The sequence below is a fragment of the Coenobita brevimanus genome, chromosome 51, assembly GCF_032717465.1.
Source record: "Coenobita brevimanus isolate Jiangsu-jjx chromosome 51, ASM3271746v2, whole genome shotgun sequence".
Taxonomy (NCBI): Eukaryota; Metazoa; Arthropoda; class Malacostraca; order Decapoda; family Coenobitidae; genus Coenobita; species Coenobita brevimanus.
This window is the reverse complement of record NC_137004.1, coordinates 26318465-26336525: the sequence shown is the minus strand read 5'-3', so window position 1 is coordinate 26336525 and position 18061 is coordinate 26318465. Positions and strand designations below refer to the sequence as shown.

At 38.9% G+C, this 18061-nt stretch overlaps 1 protein-coding gene across 1 annotated transcript in view; it reads left to right on the top strand.

The window, feature by feature from the left end:
- The window catches only part of LOC145400192 (bridge-like lipid transfer protein family member 3B), a 265439-nt gene extending 248038 nt beyond the window's left edge, over positions 1 to 17401 (top strand). Inside the window, exon 21 of the mRNA XM_080272706.1 lies at positions 17214 to 17401. Coding sequence (XP_080128832.1) covers positions 17214 to 17401 — 188 coding nt within the window. The remainder of the gene's footprint in view (positions 1 to 17213) is intronic.
- Positions 17402 to 18061: the final 660 nt, after the last annotated feature.

Genomic DNA, 18061 nt, shown 5'->3' with positions numbered 1-18061 from the left:
CCTTAGAAAATTCCCTGGTGCTCCCCTGGGTACAGTAGGGTTGTGTAAACACACCAGTGACCTTCGTTCCCTTTCCATAATTGCTCGCAGTTATTTATAGCTGGCCCTAAGTCAACATCACTGACACCAGTACAGTAAAGCTTGGTTCAAGGCCGGCAGCAATGACAGTGATAATGGAATACATTATTGTTTGTATCAGTCCTCTCTCTTTCATACATACACATAAGAACAAACAAAATATTGAGCAGTAAACGTACACTAACTTTAAGGAGCAGAAGTAACTGTGCTCACTCGGTCCACAGTATATTGGGATGAGCGATAGCGAACAAAGAATGTGGAACTGAATTCTAACCTACGAGAACATGTGGGACGAAAGAGTAAGTTTTTTCTGATTAGCAAACATTTTTTGTTCCACGTCATCTCCTAAAATTGTGAAACCCTTAATTTTTTGTGCAAGCCTACATCCTAAAGCTTACCAATCTAGTTCATATTCCTCTAGTTTGTCTTCTGTATTTTTCTGACTGTATTGAGGGTGGTAAATTATCTTCATTTGCTGAAACCTACTCAAAATTAGGGTGCAGTGAACGCCTGACTGCTTGGGATGGTAGAGTAGGATCATGTAAACATACCAGTGACCTTCGTTCCCTTCCCATAATTGTTAACATTTTTTTATAGCTTGCCCTAACTCAACGTCACTGACACCAAAACAGTATTGTTCAGGGCTGGCAGCTATGAAGGGGTTAATGGAATAAAATTATTATTGTATCAGTACACTATCTTTCACATATACACATAAGAAAACAAAAGAATGAACAGTAAATGTACACTTAATTTTAAGGAGCAGAACTAACTGAATGCTCATTCGGTCCAAAATGTGTTGGGAACAGTGATATCAAACAAAGAATGTGGAACTAAATGTTGACTAAGAGTAATTTTTTTCTGATTAGCAAAAATTTTTGTCCCATTTCATCCCCTAAAATTGTGAAACCCATAAATTTTCATTTAAGCATACAGCCTAAAGACTTCACCAATTCAATTTGTATTCATCTAGCTTGTTTTCTGTATTTTTCTGTTTTGAAGGTGGTAAATTACCTCTTCTTGCTGAAAGATTTCCTCATTTATTGTCATCACACTCTTTCAGCTGTACCTACGCTTGTTTCTGGCATAATGGAAGAAACTTACTCAACGTACTAAAAAGTGGATTTCGTTTCCCAATTTTCCAACTGGAACCTAGGTTAGGTTAGGTTAGGTTAAATTAAATTATTAGGTAGTTAAGCAAGTTTAGGCAAGGTTAAGTTATCAGTTGCCTCACCAAACTCCACCCTACCACCCTTGTGATCGAGTTGTGAGCAAGAGGTGTTGGTGGGTGCAGACTTACGCTCATATACCCGTGCTTTGCTCGCTAACAACTAGATGTTTCCTGTTTAAACCGGAGCTATCGTATGGATAATTCTGTGTTTTACTGTACCACTGAACCATTTGGTCATGGCCCGGATATACCGAAACCTGAATAATCGAGCTTTCACTCTACTGTACTGAGTGGTGATCTTGGCTCTGTTAACTGACTGAGAGGCATCATTATCAGCTGACCGGGAGGCTGTGTATGCACAGTAGACATAATTCTCAAGTCAGATTTCAGTATTTCACAAAAAAAGGTATCACTTCACTTAATATCACACACTGCACTATTTGTTAAGCACTTGCGGAGTTATTTGGCGGTAGCAGTGGTATTTCAGTGACCTTTCATGCATAAAGTGGAACAAAAAGCAGACAGTTATAGTGAATGTAAACATTGGGCTGTTGATTCAAGTAGCTAACTGGGAGGCATCATTCTAGGGAATTTGCCATTGCTTCACCATCATTATTCCAAAAATGGGTCTAACTTTTTGTTCACCATTATAGTGGTTTATCACATACTGGACGATCATACGTAACGACACCTGACTGTGTATAGCACATTACATCATACAGTATTCAGGCAATACCCTTGTAACATTGAGTGTAATAAAGACATCAAGTCAACATTGGCGCTGGTACCAGCCATGTGCATTCTGTTAATTAGTTCTTTCACACCAGAATGTATTATATTCTATCAGACATGAACCAGGACAACGATCCTAACCTTGTAGATAATTATTGCTTTCAAGAGATTATGGTATGAATAAAAAATAAAAATAATTCATATAATGGAGAGAGCATTACAGCTAGTTGTTGAATAAGGAGTTTGACTGGGACAGGGAAGGTTTGGTGCCAACAGATCCAGTGTCTGGCCCTTGGCCTTTGATTGCTGCTGCTGCTGCTGTGAGTGGGGCAATAGGCAGAATATGGTGGGGAAGTCAGCAGGTGTGTTTGGGTTGACTGCTGAAATATGAAAGCCTCAGGATATATAGGAGTTAGGTTAGTCACTGACCTGGTAAATACGATTATATATGAGTGTGTTGTCCTAGATGATTGGCTGAAGAGTGTAAATGTAAATGTGTACAGGGGGAAGGGTGATGCCCTGGAAAGAGGAAATTATAGAGGCATAAAGCTTTTAGACCAGATAATAAAGGTAATGGAGAGAGTTCTAGAGGGTATGATTAGAGAAAGAGTGAATATTGATGAGATGCACTTTGGGTTTATACCAGGCAAAGGGACCACTGATGCCATATTCATATTTTGACAGCTTCAGGAGAATTATATAGGAAAGAAAAGGGAATTTTTTTTTTTTTTTTTTTTTTTTTTTTTTTTTTTAGAGAGAGAGAGAGAGAGAGAGAGAAGGCCTCTGACATAGTCCCTAGGGAGGTAATGAAGTGGGCAATGAGAAAGCTTAGGATTGAGGAATGGCTGGTTAGAGTGGTTATGGCTGTGTATGTGGGTGCTAGCACCAGGGGTGTCATTTGGGGGGGGGGGGCAGCGAGGGTTCGCTCCCCCCCCTCCCCAAGCTATCTGAGGAGGCCTCCAAATCAACTACAGTTAATGAAAAAAATATAAAGTTAACACTGTGAAATAAAAAATCATGAGGGTGGTGACACATTAAATTCAGGAAATTTTGTAGAAATTCTTCACCTGAATGCTGACTGTAATCCCTCTCTAAAACAAAAGTTAGAATGACCAGAATTAGTTGATATCAGTTGCTGGAAGACATATCAAGGACACAATTTTGTGCTGAAGCACAAGAAGCCAAGTACTTTTCAGTTATGGTTAATGAAAGGAAAGACTTGTCAAAAAAGGAACAGATGGCTGTTCTTGTGCGGTACTCTAGTGAGGGTATTGTGAAGGAACATGTCATTGGAACCTATCACATGGAAAAGGTTGATGCAGCAAGTTTAGCTGATTTTATATATAAGGAGATAGAACAATCCGGTTAAATTTGGTATAAGTGTGTGGCTCAGTGTTATGATGGTGCTAGTGTAATGAGTGGATGCTCTAGCAGGATTCAAGCAAGACTACGGGATAAAATTCCCCAAGCAGTATACATACATTGCCATGCACACAGGCTGAATTTAGTACTGGATGACTGCATAAAGAATACCAGTGGTGTCTTCATTTTTTTCAATTATTGACACACTTTACACATTTATTAAACAGCAACACAGGGAACCAACTTTTCACAGAGTCACAGAAAGCAGATGATCTTCAGGTTTTGACACTAGAAAGGCCTACTATAACTAGATGGTCTTATACTATTATAGGTCAGTATCAGAGGTTAAGCTTCGCTCTGGAAGTTTGCTATCAGTGCATCATACAGTATCAGAGGGTTCTGATTCAGAGGCTGCAGCAGAAGCAAATGGACTGTACAAAAAGTTAGTCTTTCAGGTTCGTAATGGATCTACATATTACTGAACAAGTCCTTAGAGTTACCAGTAGTTTGTCAGATCAGCTTCAAGCAGAGGAAGCCTTACTATCTGAAACTAGCTTTCTCATACGGTCAGCTATTAAGAATTGCAGGTCTTGAGAAAGGACGAGGCTTTCTCTGATATTTTTGACAAAGCTAAAGATTTTGCTTCAACATATGGGGCAGATACCAACTAGGAAAATTCATATCAGTTGAGCAGACCTAAGCCTAAGAGAATTCAGAAGGTATCATCAGGACTAAAGAGCTTCTTAAATGATTCAGCTTTAGGGAAAAGTGAGGTGAATGCTTCTCTTGCTCCAAAGACTGAAATCAAAAGAACCTATTTTGATAGATAGATTTCTATCAGAGCTTGATATTCGCTTCACCCAAAACATGCCCCTAACAGAAGCAAAGAATGCACTTGATTACAGTTCCAGAGACTTTCCAGAATATGAGAAGCTTTCTAATATAGTACACTCTTACAAAGATATATACATAGATGAAATTCTTCTAGTTTTCCAAATATCTGTTGCAAAAAGAGATTTTCTAAGTAAGAGTGACAAGCCAAAGAATCTGTTCTAATTATGTGAACTCAAACCATTAGATTGTGCTTATTCAGAAATAGTGAAAATTACCAAAATTCTTCTCATTCTTCCAGTAACTACTGCAGGCAATGAACGACTTTTTTCAGTACTTAGCTTAGTCAAGACATATCGAGGAATCTCAGTGAGAACTGATTGCTTAAGTGACTTGATACTTATGGCCTCAGAAAAGGAACTTGTTAATAATCTTAACTTTAACACCCTGGTTGATAATTTTAAGCAGAGATCACAGAGATATCCACTTTTGCAGTAGTTTATTCATTTTTCAGTGCAATATATATACGTAGTTTAATTTTCAATTTTCTCTAATGAATTCTTAATATACTCTTCTTATGTGAGCCTCTTCCAAATTTAAAACCATCATTTTATTTCTCCCACCTCTTAGTGTAGAGCTTACTTTTTCACATTACTTTATATGGTTCATGGTATTTTGGGGGCTAGTAAGCTAAAAGCTTTCCATTTTTAATTCAATTACAAGTTTACATCTTTTCATTCTCAATTTCATAGTAATTATCTTTTCATTAGGCTGTAAGAATGAAGTTGGTTTAAGCCTTCACCAACACAAATATTTTAATTGCTGTTTGGTCCATTATCCAAGGTCATTAGCATATAATGCAATGTACTTTACCAAGCACTGTAAATTACATATTCAGCTTCGCACAGAAATACTGCCAGTGCCAGAATATCCAGTAGTGCATCTTTCAAGAAGTAATCGGTTTAACAAATAATTATATAAGGTATATATATTTGTTTGCTGCATTAATTCTCTAAATTCAGCTTTGCATGTGGCTTCAAAATGCTCATTTGCCACCCCACCCATGTGGGGAGGTGGGAGTAGGGGGACCTAAATAGCCTGTGCCCTCCCCAAGGAAAATTGAAATGACAACCCTGGCTTGCTCCCAGGTAAGAGAATGGAGATTTGAGTGACGAGTTTTCCGTGAATGTTGGTGTGCATCAGGAGTCAGGGTTGAGCCCCTTGCTGTTTATCATGGTGCTTGAAGCCCACTCATGTGACATCAGAAATAGACTCCCAAGGGAGATGTTGTATGCTGATGATTTGGTGTTGATTGCAGAGAATGAAAGGGAGGAGGAGGAAAGATTTAGGAAGTGGAGAGATTGAATGGGGCACAAGGTTCCTGAGAGTAAATGCAGATAAAATGAAAACAAAACATTTGGGAGCCAAATGCTAATTGCCTGCCAGAATATGAAACTATGCCTCGTCAGTGAAGAAGGTTACATCAAGGATGCCCTCACCTTTGTCCAGAAGAAAATTCTGAAACCAATTACAGTCATCAATGTGGGACTGGTGATCACTCACTCTCAGCTGGTGCACTACCAACACCTTGTATGGAACACAAACTCTATGGAATTCAATCACTACGTTTCACAAGAAGCCAAATCCATATTAAAAAATGAAAGAAAAGCATTCGGGAGCTGAATGCTAATTGCCCACCAGAATATGCTGTTGACCAGGTCCAAGATTTGGCCATATCCTGATACCGTGAAGGTTTCCTGTTGAGAGCACAGGCTGTTCATGAGATACAATGGTGCTAAAGATGGGCGATAAAAACTAGTTGACCTTTGGCAGCCATTTTGGTGACTTTGACGTTGGCTCTAAGTGCCCATTTTCGAACTTGTCTGAAGGTTTCATGTTGATAGGTCAAGTCATTCATGAGATTTAATGGCGTTAAAGGCAGGCAAGAAAAACTAGTTTACCTTTGGCAGGTATTTTGGCTACCTGGACATTAGCCCTAAGTGCCCATTTTTGAACTCGGCCAAAATGTTGGCCATATCTTGATACCCTGAAAATTTCATGTTGATAGTGCAGACAATTCATGAGATATAATGGGAACACACACACACACGAACAGACGGAGAGAGTGGACGTCCCAGGCATCGCTCCTAACCTTGACTGTTTAGGTACTTTACATTAAACATGGCCGAAAATGTAAACAATGAGGGAATGGAATTTCAAGGATTTGATGCTAATACTAATGTCATGGACCTGGTGAAAACATTAATTATGAGGATTAGTGAACTCGAAAAAAAAGTAGAGAATCTAGTGATAAAGGATGTGTCAGGAAATACGGAAACCACCATACAGAGTCTAATCCAGTCCAACGAAACAGCCAATGAAGAGATTAGGAATTTGAAGAGGGAAAATGTTGAACTGAGGAGGAAACTTGAAGAGAGTACTAATAAAACGGAGAAGGTGAGTAATGTATTAGAAGAACATAAGGCAAAGTGGGCACACGTAGAAGAAGAACAGAAAGAAGTGGTCAGCTTAAGAGAGATCATCCAGGAAGAAAGGGAAATGAACAAGAAAGAAATGGAAGAAAATGTAGTGAAAATACTGAAGAAAAAAGTGAAAATAGTGAGAGAAACTGTAGAAAGGAACAGATGTGTGGTAGTATTTGGAAACAGGGAAGAGGAAGAAAAGGTTAGGTTCGCAAGACTCGAGAGAGACACGAACATGGTGAGAGGAATATTAGGCAAGATTGACCCCGAAGGAGACAAGTGGGTAAAAGAAATTGAGGAAGTAAGGAGGATAGGGCCTTATAAGAAAGGAGAAACAAGACCAATGAGAGTCAAGTTTACATCAGAAAGTGTAATAAATGAGATACTTAAAGTGACCTGGAAATTAAGCAAAGAGGCGGGGATGGAAAATATTATAATAAGAAAAGATCTGAATGAAGAAGAAAGAGAAGTTTTAAAATTATTAAAGGAAGAAGTAAAGGAAAAAAATGATAAGAGGACAGAGGAAGAACGTAATACTTTTTTTTTGGAGAGTATTGGATATGAAAGTAAGGAAATGGTATTTAAGGAAATAGAAGTGAAGGAAATTAGGGGGGATGGTTGTGAAAGATCAGAAGTTGAGGAAGTGGTATGGACAGAGAGTAGGAGAGAAGAGGGTATTAATAATGTCAAAAATAATTTGAAGGTGATATATACTAATGTTGATGGTTTCATATCGACAAGGATCGAAATTAACGATTTCTTGAGAGAACATGAACCTGATGTCATGTGCTTTGTAGAGACCAAATTAAGAGAAGATATTGATGTTCATTTGGGAGATGGTAAATACAAACTGTGGAGAAAAGACAGAAAAGAAAAAAAGGGAGGAGGAGTGATGATAGCAGTGAAAAACAACATAAATGTAGATACTGTGGAAATGGGAGAAGGCAGGGCTGAAGTGATATATATGAAATTAGAAACTGGAGAGAATGTTAAGAGAGATATGGCAGTAGTGTATGTTCCCCCAAAGATGAGAGCATGGAAGGATGACGAATACCATGAGATGTTGTCAGATATGGCTAGCTATTTGCAAAAAATAATTGAGAAAAGCAATAATATAATTTTGGTGGGTGACTTTAATTGTAAAGAGGTGAACTGGGAGGAATGGTACTCGGGAGGCGGCGAGGATTCGTGGGGCACTATGTTATTAAATATAATAATGAATAATGTGATGACGCAGTGGGTCAAAGAAGAGACACGGTTTCGAGGTGAGGACACACCAGCAAGGTTAGATTTACTGTTCACCAAAGAACCCGATGTAATAGAATCATTGGAATATCTCTGTCCTTTGGGAAAAAGTGATCACGTGGTCATTGATTTCCAGATGTTAATAGGAAACGTCGAGCCAAGAGACGAGCTTCATAGACAGGGAAGATACAACTTTGGCAAAGCAAATTTTACAGGATTGAGAAACTTTTTTGAAAATGCGGATTGGAGAAAATTCAGAGAAACAAGAGAGATACAGAAGAAGTGGGATATCTTTCTAGACCTCTATAATTTGGGAGTGGAAAAATTTGTACCAAGAGTAAGAGGGAAAGAAAACAGGAAAAAGGAGTGGTTTAATAGAAGGTGTATGATAGCCAAAAAAGAGAGATAAGGCGTGGAACAATTGGAGAAAGAGAGGTAACGACAGAACAAAGGAAGAATATAAAAGAACAAGAAACGAATACACAAGAAAATGTAGGGAAGAAGAAAGGAATTTTGAAAAAGGTATAATTGACAAATGCAAGGATGAACCCAAACTGTTTTATAGATTTGTTAATGGCAAACTGAAACAAAACGAAGGAATCACCAAGCTGAAAGTAGAAGGAGAGGTCTTTAAGGATGCGGCAATGCAAGCAGAAATAATGAACAAACGTTTCCAGTCAGTTTTCACTAAAGAAAAGGAGCTTGTGGAAGGGGAGGGAGTGATTAGAAATGTTCCGGTGATGAAAGATATAAAAGTGGAGGTGCAGGAAGTGTATAAATTACTGGAAACTCAAGATGTAAGGAAAGCCCCAGGACCTGATGGAATTTCTAATTGGGTACTGAAGGAATGCAGAGAACAACTGGCGTATAAAATTCACAGCTTAATTGTATGCTCACTGGAAGAGGGGAAAGTGCCAAAAGAATGGAAGAGGGCAAATGTGGTACCAATTTACAAGGGAGGAAACAGGGAAGAACCCCTGAATTATAGACCAGTGTCTCTAACCAGCGTGGTCGCAAAATTATGTGAGAGAATCCTGAAAGACAGATGGATAAAATATCTGGAAGAGATGAATATTTTGGCTGAATGTCAGTTTGGATTCAGAAGTGGAAGGTCATGTGTTTCAAACTTGTTAAGCTTTTACTCAAGAGCGATTGATGTGGTACAGGAGAGAGATGGTTGGGTGGATTGTGTGTACTTAGACTTACAGAAGGCCTTTGACAAGGTATCTCATAAGAGACTATTGTGGAAACTAGAATATATAGGAGGACTAAAGGGGAAACTTCTGGAATGGATGAGAGACTTTTTGAGAGACAGACAAATGAGGACAGTAATAAAGGAAAAGATGTCTGGATGGAGGGAAGTAACAAGTGGAGTCCCTCAAGGCTCAGTGTTGGCGCCAGTAATGTTCCTGATTTACGTAAATGATATGGTAGATGGAGTGAACAGTTATGCTAGTCTGTTTGCTGATGATGTAAAGATCTTGAGGAAGATAGAGGTTGAGGAGGATTGTAAAATACTGCAGGAGGATTTGGATAGGATACCCAATTGGAGCCGGACGTGGGAAATGAAATTTAATGTAAAGAAATGTAAAATATTGGAAATGGGTAAAAGTACCAGGAGAGCATCAATGAATTATTTTTTGGGTAATGAATTAATCACAAAAAGGAGGGAAGAGAAAGATTTGGGAGTGCTGGTCCAAGATAGTTTGTCACCAGAAAAGCACATTAACAAGATAGTTGGAGAGACTTATAAGCTCTTGACTAACATAAGAGTAGCATTTCATTATATGGATGAGGAAATGATGAAAAAATTGATAGTGGCCATGATCCGCCCCAGGTTAGAATATGCAGCGGTAGTGTGGTGCCCACACAAAAAGAAAGATATAAACAAGATTGAGAGAATACAAAGAACAGCAACCAAGATGGTCCCCAGTCTGACAGACCTGTCATACAGAGAGAGGCTGGAAAAACTGGATTTGCCTTCGTTAGAGGAAAGGAGAAAGAGGGGAGACATGATTGCGGTGTTCAGGACCATGGTGGGAGTAGATAAAATTGACAAAGAAGATCTGTTTGTATGGGATAAGAGAGCAACAAGAGGACATGGAATGAAATTGAAAAAGTCAAGCTGCTTGAAGGATATCAAGAAATATAGCTTTCCTTACAGAAGTATAGACTTATGGAATAGCCTGGACAAAGAGATCGTCCAGTCAAAAAACTTAAACGAGTTTAAAGTTAAATTCGACTTATTGAGAAACAGCGACGGAAACCCACGAGCATAGTACATTCCGTGTATATCACAATTAGGTATATTCTTAAATATTTGGAACGACTTAGACAAAGAGGTGGTGCATGAGAAAAACATTCATGCGTGTAAAGGTAGACTTGATAAATGTGGATATGGAGACAGGACAACACGAGCATTGCTCAATTCCTGTATACTACAAATAGGTAAATACACACACACAGTACCAGATATACAAATATCAGAAAAAGTAATACAGGAGGAGCTAAGTAAATTAGACAGTGGAAAAGCAAATGGTACTGATGAAATTTCATATTGGGTGCTATGTAAATGTGCAAAGGAGTTACGTAAACCATTATTTTTAATTTTCAAGAAATCCTTGAGACCAGGTAAACTACCTGATATTTGGAAGAAAGCAAACATTGTTCCTTTATTCAAGAAGGGAATAGACAAAATCCACTCAACTACCGACCAGTATCACTAACCAGTGTTGTAAGCAAGGTATTAGAAAAGTTTATAAGAAAAGCTTGGGTAAATCATCTAGAAGAACACAATATGATAACAGAAAGACAGTTTGGTTTCAGAAAAGGAAAATCATGTGTTACTAATCTGTTGAGCTGCTATGACAGAGTAACAGACACATTACAGGAAAGAGAGGGATGGGTGGATGGTATCTATTTAGATTTCAAGAAAGCATATGACATAGCATCACACCAAAGACTTTTATGGAAACTACCATCAAGGAGGAATTTGAGACAAACTGTATTGTTGAATGCAAGATTTTCTCATAAAAAGAGAAATGAGAATAGTACTAAGGGGAAATTACTCATCATGGAAAGAAGTGACTAGTGGAGTACCACAGGGCTCAGTGCTGGCACCAATCATGTTTTTAGTGTATATAAATGATATAGACAGTAACAGTGGAAATGAAAGCTATCAAAATATGTTTGCAGATGATGCAAAAATACAAAGGAGAATTACTAACACAGACTCTTGTAAAGAGCTACAAGAAGAATTAAATAAACTTCATAAATGGAGTAATACATGGCAAATGGAATTCAGTGTGGACAAGTGTCATGTAATCAAGTTTGGTAAAAGTGGAAAAAGACCTGATTGGGATTATAAGTTAGGAAATAAAACCCTACACACATCAGAAAGAGAGAAGGACCTAGGTGTGATTATCAATAACAGACTATCTCCGGCTGATCACATCAGTAGGAAGGTACGGAACATGTATACTCTGCTTGCAAATATGAGAATAGCGTTCACATACATAAATGAAGACATGCTAAGAAAGATAATAACATCATTCATCAGACCAACCCTGGAGTATGCATCAGTAGTCTGGAGTCCTCATCTCAAAAAACACATAGACAAGATTGAAAAAGTTCAAAGGGCCGCTACAAGATGGGTACCAAGCTTAAGGGATCTAAGCTACGAAGAAAGACTAAAAAAACTGAATCTACCAACACTACGGGAGAGAAGGAAAAGAGGTGACATAATTTTGCTATGTAAATGCATATCAGGGAAGGAGAAAATAGACATAAATGATTACTTAACCTATGGGGAAGCATCAGCAAGAGGACACTGCAAAAAACTACATGAGAAGAGAGGTGATAAAGACGTAAGGAAATTTAGTTTCCCAAATAGAGCAATTGATCAGTGGAATGCACTACCGAATGAAGTAGTGTGTGCCAAAACAATTCACAAATTTAAGGATATGTATGATAAATATGGTTTAAGACACGGGACAGTATAAGCTTGACTCATTCCTGTAAAGATAAAATTAGGTAAGAACACACACACATACACACACAGGTGGGCAAAAACATTAACGCTCCGCCTTGTAAAGGCAGATGATAAATAACTAGTTGACCTTTGGCAACCATTTTAGTGACCTTGACCTTGATCCTGAGCGCCCATTTTTGAACTTGTCCAAGATTTTGGCCATATCTTGATACCCTGAAGGTTTCATGTTAATAGTACAGGCTGTTTATAAGATATAATGGTACTAAAGGCAAGTGATAAAAACTAGTTGACCTTTAGCAGCCATTTTGATGATCTTGACGTTGCCCCCATGTGCCCATTTTCGGATTCATTCAAGATTTTGGCCTTATCTTGATACCCTGAAGGTTTCATGTTGATAGTTAAAGTTGTTCATGAGATATAATGGTGCTAAAGGCAGGCGATGAAAACTAGTTGACATTTGGCAGCCATTTTGGTGACTTTGACCTTGACCCAGAGTGCCCATTTTCAGACTCGTCCAGGATTTTGGCCATATCTTGATACTCTGAAGCTTTCGTGTTGATAGTTCAAGCTGTGCATGGGATATAATGGTAACAGATAAACAGACAATGGTAACACACACATACACACACACACACACACAAATGCTGGCAAAAACATTATCGTTCTGCCACACTAAAGGCAGGTGATAACAAAGGTGATGGTATCTAGGGTCAGTGGTGGTACTGCCAGAGAAGAGGGAGAGTGGCCATGTGGGTTTGCCACAAGGGCAATGGAAGTAATTCCATCTTGTGCAGTGTGGATGCATAAGAGATGCATAAATGGATGCATAAGAGATGTGGTTCTGTTAGAGGCAGACTTTCAGATAATGCTGATTTCAAGTGTGTGGTGATTCAGGGATAGCATGTAGAGACTGTCAGGTGTGATACGCTTGATCATGCTGGTGCATCTCTAGAGTGTATGAAAGAGTGGTGTTACTCAGGAGACATGCTATGTGCTGGAGGTGGGGCTGGAGCTAGCTCTATGGCTAGAGTGAGGAGTGGTTGGAAGAAGTTCAGGGAGCTGTTGGTTCTTCTAACATTGAGAAGGCCCTTCCTCTGTGATAAGGGATCTTTGTATGCGGCATGTGTTAGGAGTGTACAGTAATGCTGTATGGTAATGAGACCTGGGCAGTAAAGGAAGAGGATATTCACAGGTCCAAACATACAAAAATGACAATGATTTGGTGGATGTTCAGTGCATCCAGGAATGTGAGGCTTGGGGGGACTAGGTTTACGATGGAAGAGTTAAGAGGAAGGATGGGACTGGAGTGTATTGGTGTTGTGATGAGGAGTGGTAGATTGAGATGGTTTGGGCTTGTGGAGAGGGTGGGGGGATGACAGTTGGGTGCAGGTAGTGAGAAGTGTTAATGTTGGGTATTGGGTTGCAAAAGGCAGACCAAAAAAGACCTGGGATGAGGTCATTGAGTGTGACCTCAGGGATAAGGGACTGAATAGGGAGGCTGCTAGAGACTGAGCAACATGGAGAGCCACCATAAGGTGATCAAGGCCTCTGATGTTCAGAGAAAGCATTATAAAACCTTAGTGCTTCATGATGTTTCTGTATTGTATCTTACCCCATCTGGTGGAAACTAGTAGCTATGAAACCTAGGTGATTTCTACTCGGTAAACAGAGGATTCGAGCAGTATCAGCCGAGCCAGCATAGAAGTCACACACACTCACTCGCTTCTCTCTGTATTTGCTTTGTGAAATCCATCCATCCATCATCTGATCCTATGTTGCCCCATGAGGAGCGTAGGAGCCCAGGGCTAAAACTACAACTTTGCCTGATCCAAGATGGAACAGCAACCATAAGAACATTACAAGGCTGACACATGCAATCATGTTGGAGCCTTCATAAACAAAATTAGTGAATGAATTTCCTTATCTGTAAATCATAGTATGAAAAAAAAAATTCAGTTTATTTTGGTATCATTTCATTATTTAAGTTGCTTTTTTATTACACATTATATTATGTACAGCAAAAGTTCTGTTATCTGAATGGCAGGGGACTGAGAGTCTTTCGAACTATTGTTTTTTTCGGACTAATGGGAGAGTTCTCTGAAAACATTAGAAATATGTACATGATCATTAAATAAACACTTAAAATTATATGGATTATTGTTTTACCCACTGGAAATGCATAGAATTGTAGATGAATAGTTGCAGGTAGACACATCCAAGTCCAAGAGTAAGTTCAGGCCAGATAAATCCATAGATAAAGTGCAGAGAAAAAAAATCCTCTTGATTCACTTAGTTTTCACTGAATTCACTCAACAGTAACTTATTGTAATTCACTTAATTTTCACTCAATACACTTAAATTTATTACTGCACTGAAAATTATCTGCAGCCTTGAAAAATTCGGAGTATTGGGATACAGTAACCTCTCAACTAACGCGAGTTTAAACAGCGTGTTTTCGTTTTAACACGAGCAGATATTTAAGGAGATACGTTTAACTAACAAGGGTTTCTCGATTTAGCGCGACTTTACACGTACATGATGTTTTCAAATTAGCCGAACGCGCTTTGGACAGTCACAAGCTGATAGACCGTCTCGGGGACGGTTTAATTTTTTCAGTTGAAAAAATATACAGTAAGACCTCACTATAACGGACTAATTGGGGTCCAAACCATCCCAAAAAATGCGAATTTCTGATAAAAGCGACATCTGGACTTCCCCCTGCTAATACGGACTTTTTCCAATGTATCAGACATTAGTCCAGATCACATGAATGGTTTTTAAACTGTTTTGACTACTATTGCGGTACTGAACTGTGTTATAACTTCACTGCAATAATCAAATGGAATAATATATATAATAATACTGTACAGGTAAGCCCTTAATTCATGCGAACTTTTTTCACTCGATTTCGGTTATCCACGAATTTTTCATACAATAATTAAAACAAAATTATAGTATTCAAATAAAAAATTTTAATATACTGCACAAGAGAAATAAATAAAATATAAAAATGCCTACCTGCTGCCCGTGTGCATATATATATATGTATGTGTGTGTGTGTGTGTGTGGGAGGTCGGTCTACCATGCACCACACAGTCAGTTTGAATCCGACGGTCGAACAGTGCGTGACTCGCGAATCGTTGCTTGTGGCTTATTTTTCTGCCTTCCAGTGATTGCTTGTCCTGTTTGTCAACATGGGGCATAAGCGTAGTGCTAGTGATGCATGTGGTAACACACCAAAATGGACTAGTAAAGTGATGTTGCTGACAGAGAAAGTTAAAGTGTTGGACAAACTTAAGGGAGGAATGTCGGCAACAATTCTCCGTCAGGATGATTCCCCGTTATTTATTTACATACCAGTTTATTTAGCAAGTACAGTACACTAGTTTTTTACTTATATGAGTTATAAAATCCCCTTGAAAATTAGTTATTAAAGTATTAATTAATCAATAATAAGTATATTTATAGAATGACAGGAAATCATCCATGTTTTGATGGTGAACTGACTTCGTGGTGAATTGTCTTGGAACCGTGTGTTTGGGGTGAGTCAACTGTTCTTACAGTAAAGAAGGCAGAACGTAGCATACGGGAGGCAGTGAGGGCTAGTGCACCAGACTGTGCTGAAGTGTCTCCACCTATGCCTGTGAACTGGCTCGGAACCGTATGTTTGGGGTGAATGAGTCAACTGTTCATACAATAAAGAAGGCAGAACGTAGCATACGGGAGGCAGTGAGGGCTAGTGCACCAGACTATGCTAAAGTGTCTCCACCTACGCCTGTGAATTGTCTTGTAACCGCATGTTTGGGGTGAATGAGTCAACTGTTCATACAATAAAGAAGGCAGAATGTAGCATACGGGAGGCAGTGAGGGCTAGTGCACCAGACTATGCTAAAGTGTCTCCACCTACGCCTGTGAATTGTCTTGTAACCGTATGTTTGGGGTGAATGAGTCAACTGTTCATACAATAAAGAAGGCAGAATGTAGCATACGGGAGGCAGTGAGGGCTAGTGCACCAGACTTCTGAAGTGTCTCCACCTACGCCTGTGCTTGTCGGGTTTCAGTGTTAAATTTCTTACATTTTTGTTGTTTTTCATACTTTATGCTAGTTTATAAGGTGTATGTAGTGCATAAACAGTATTATTCAGATGTAATATACTTAGTAGACATGCGTAATTATGTGCACACAAGGGCAGAACATATACGCGAATTTACCACATACACGAAGGGTCTGGGAACGTAACCCTCGTGTGAATTAAGGGCTTACCTGTGCTGTACACTGATAAACGTGTCTTTTATTTACTTTGTTGTGGTGAACATAGCTGAAGTGGTCAGGCAGTCCGGACTGCCTCTGGCTTTATCGGACTTTTTCCGATATAAATAATCCAGTCGCTCCTCGAGTCCGATATATATAGTCCGGTCGCTCCTCGAGTCCGATAAAAGTGAATTCCAGTCTACCGAAGTCATTTATATCGAGGTTTTACTGTATATATATATATATATATATATATACTGTATCAGTTTCATTATGGTAAATTAAGTCTTTACATATCAGGACAGCAGAGTGAGGAGGGGGAGCGGTGGGAGGTGGGGGAGGGCTGGAGGTGGGGGAGTGGGGTGAGGAGGGACAACAGCAGACGACAAGTGATGTGTAGATGAAGTGAATCTGTTACTGTTTGTGACCTACTTATCGTAATGAAAATGTTGCTTAATGTTGAGGAACTTTCACAATTCTGTGAAAGAAGAAAAATTAAAAGAAAATCCACATAAAAAACGAAAACAGTACTGTATGTATTTGGGGAGAAGTAAACGACACCGGCCCGACCAGGGCTCAAATGTTGTTTACTTCTCCCCAGATATACTATTTTTGTTTTTTATGTGGATTGTCTTTCAAATTAATATTGTTGCTTTTAAGTTTAGAGTAGCGTAACTTTCCAAATGGGTAGACTTTCCCAGAGTCCGGGAATGTAACCCCCAATATTACTTATGGGAAAATTATGTTTAAATAATGGATTTTTTAGATAACGCGACCTCTCCAGGAACATAACCCTCATGTTATTTGAGAAGTTACTGTATTTGGATTATTAGTGGTCGGATTAAAGGACTTTTACTGTATAATACAGTGACTGCAGGTACCTCCAATAGAACTTTAAGCAGAGCAGATCTATATTCTGTCAGCGGTTTTCATATTTTTAGATATTCACAGGGTTTTGAGGAACCTAGACTGTCAGATTATAAGATATTACTGTAGAGTATTTGCCTTTAAACTAGTAATTTTAATTAGGGAAAATGTTCACCACTCATACCTCATCTGACCTGGCAGAGAGTGCTGAGCTTCGTGATGCAAGGGAGGATAAGCGACGGCTGGAAGAGGAAGTGCAACGGTTGCGGAAGGAGCTAGCAGCTTCTCAAGAGGATCAACGAGCCTTGCAAGTCTCCCTTTCTAAGCTCAGGGAAGAAAAAGAGCGACCATCTCGTGGTTTTTCTCTGCCCAAGTTCCCACTGCCCTAGCAGTACCGAGGTAGGAAAGGATTTATAGGTAGTTGGAGGAGTGAGGGAAGCAAGCCAGATGAATGAACAGAGAATGTTGAGAAGGATGTACTGCATTGTTAGACTGAAGGTTCTTAGCACTGAAGACAGGAAGGAGTAAGAAGGGAATTTTAAGATATAAAAGCGTATCAGGAGGGTTTAGGGTTAAAGGAATAAAGAGAAGGGTTTAAGAGTGGAAAAATATTGATGCAAGGCAAAAGTGTTGTCAGTGATAGAGGAATATTAGTGAGGAAAAGACAAACTGGGAAGATTGCAGGAAGGTAGTGAAGAACTGAGTGTGGATGTGGGTATGAGGAAGTAGAGGTGCTGACAAGCTCACCCACTTCCAGCAACACATTGTGATACACTAACCTCAAGTTTATGGCCAGTAATTTGATGTTACTTATTGATGACTAAGTAGAATAGCTTTTTCAGTGAGACAACAGTTGATGCTGTTGTACATTCATAATATTGTGTTATCCCTGGGGTCTGTGTAAGTGCAATATTTATATATATATATACTGTGTTTTGATTAGACAAAGTTTATTGTTTTTTACCTCTTGGTAAAAGAATATGTTGTGCATTAGTGATAATCAGTATTTACTTAATTCTTTTGTTATTTAAAGTAGACTGCCTCTTTTA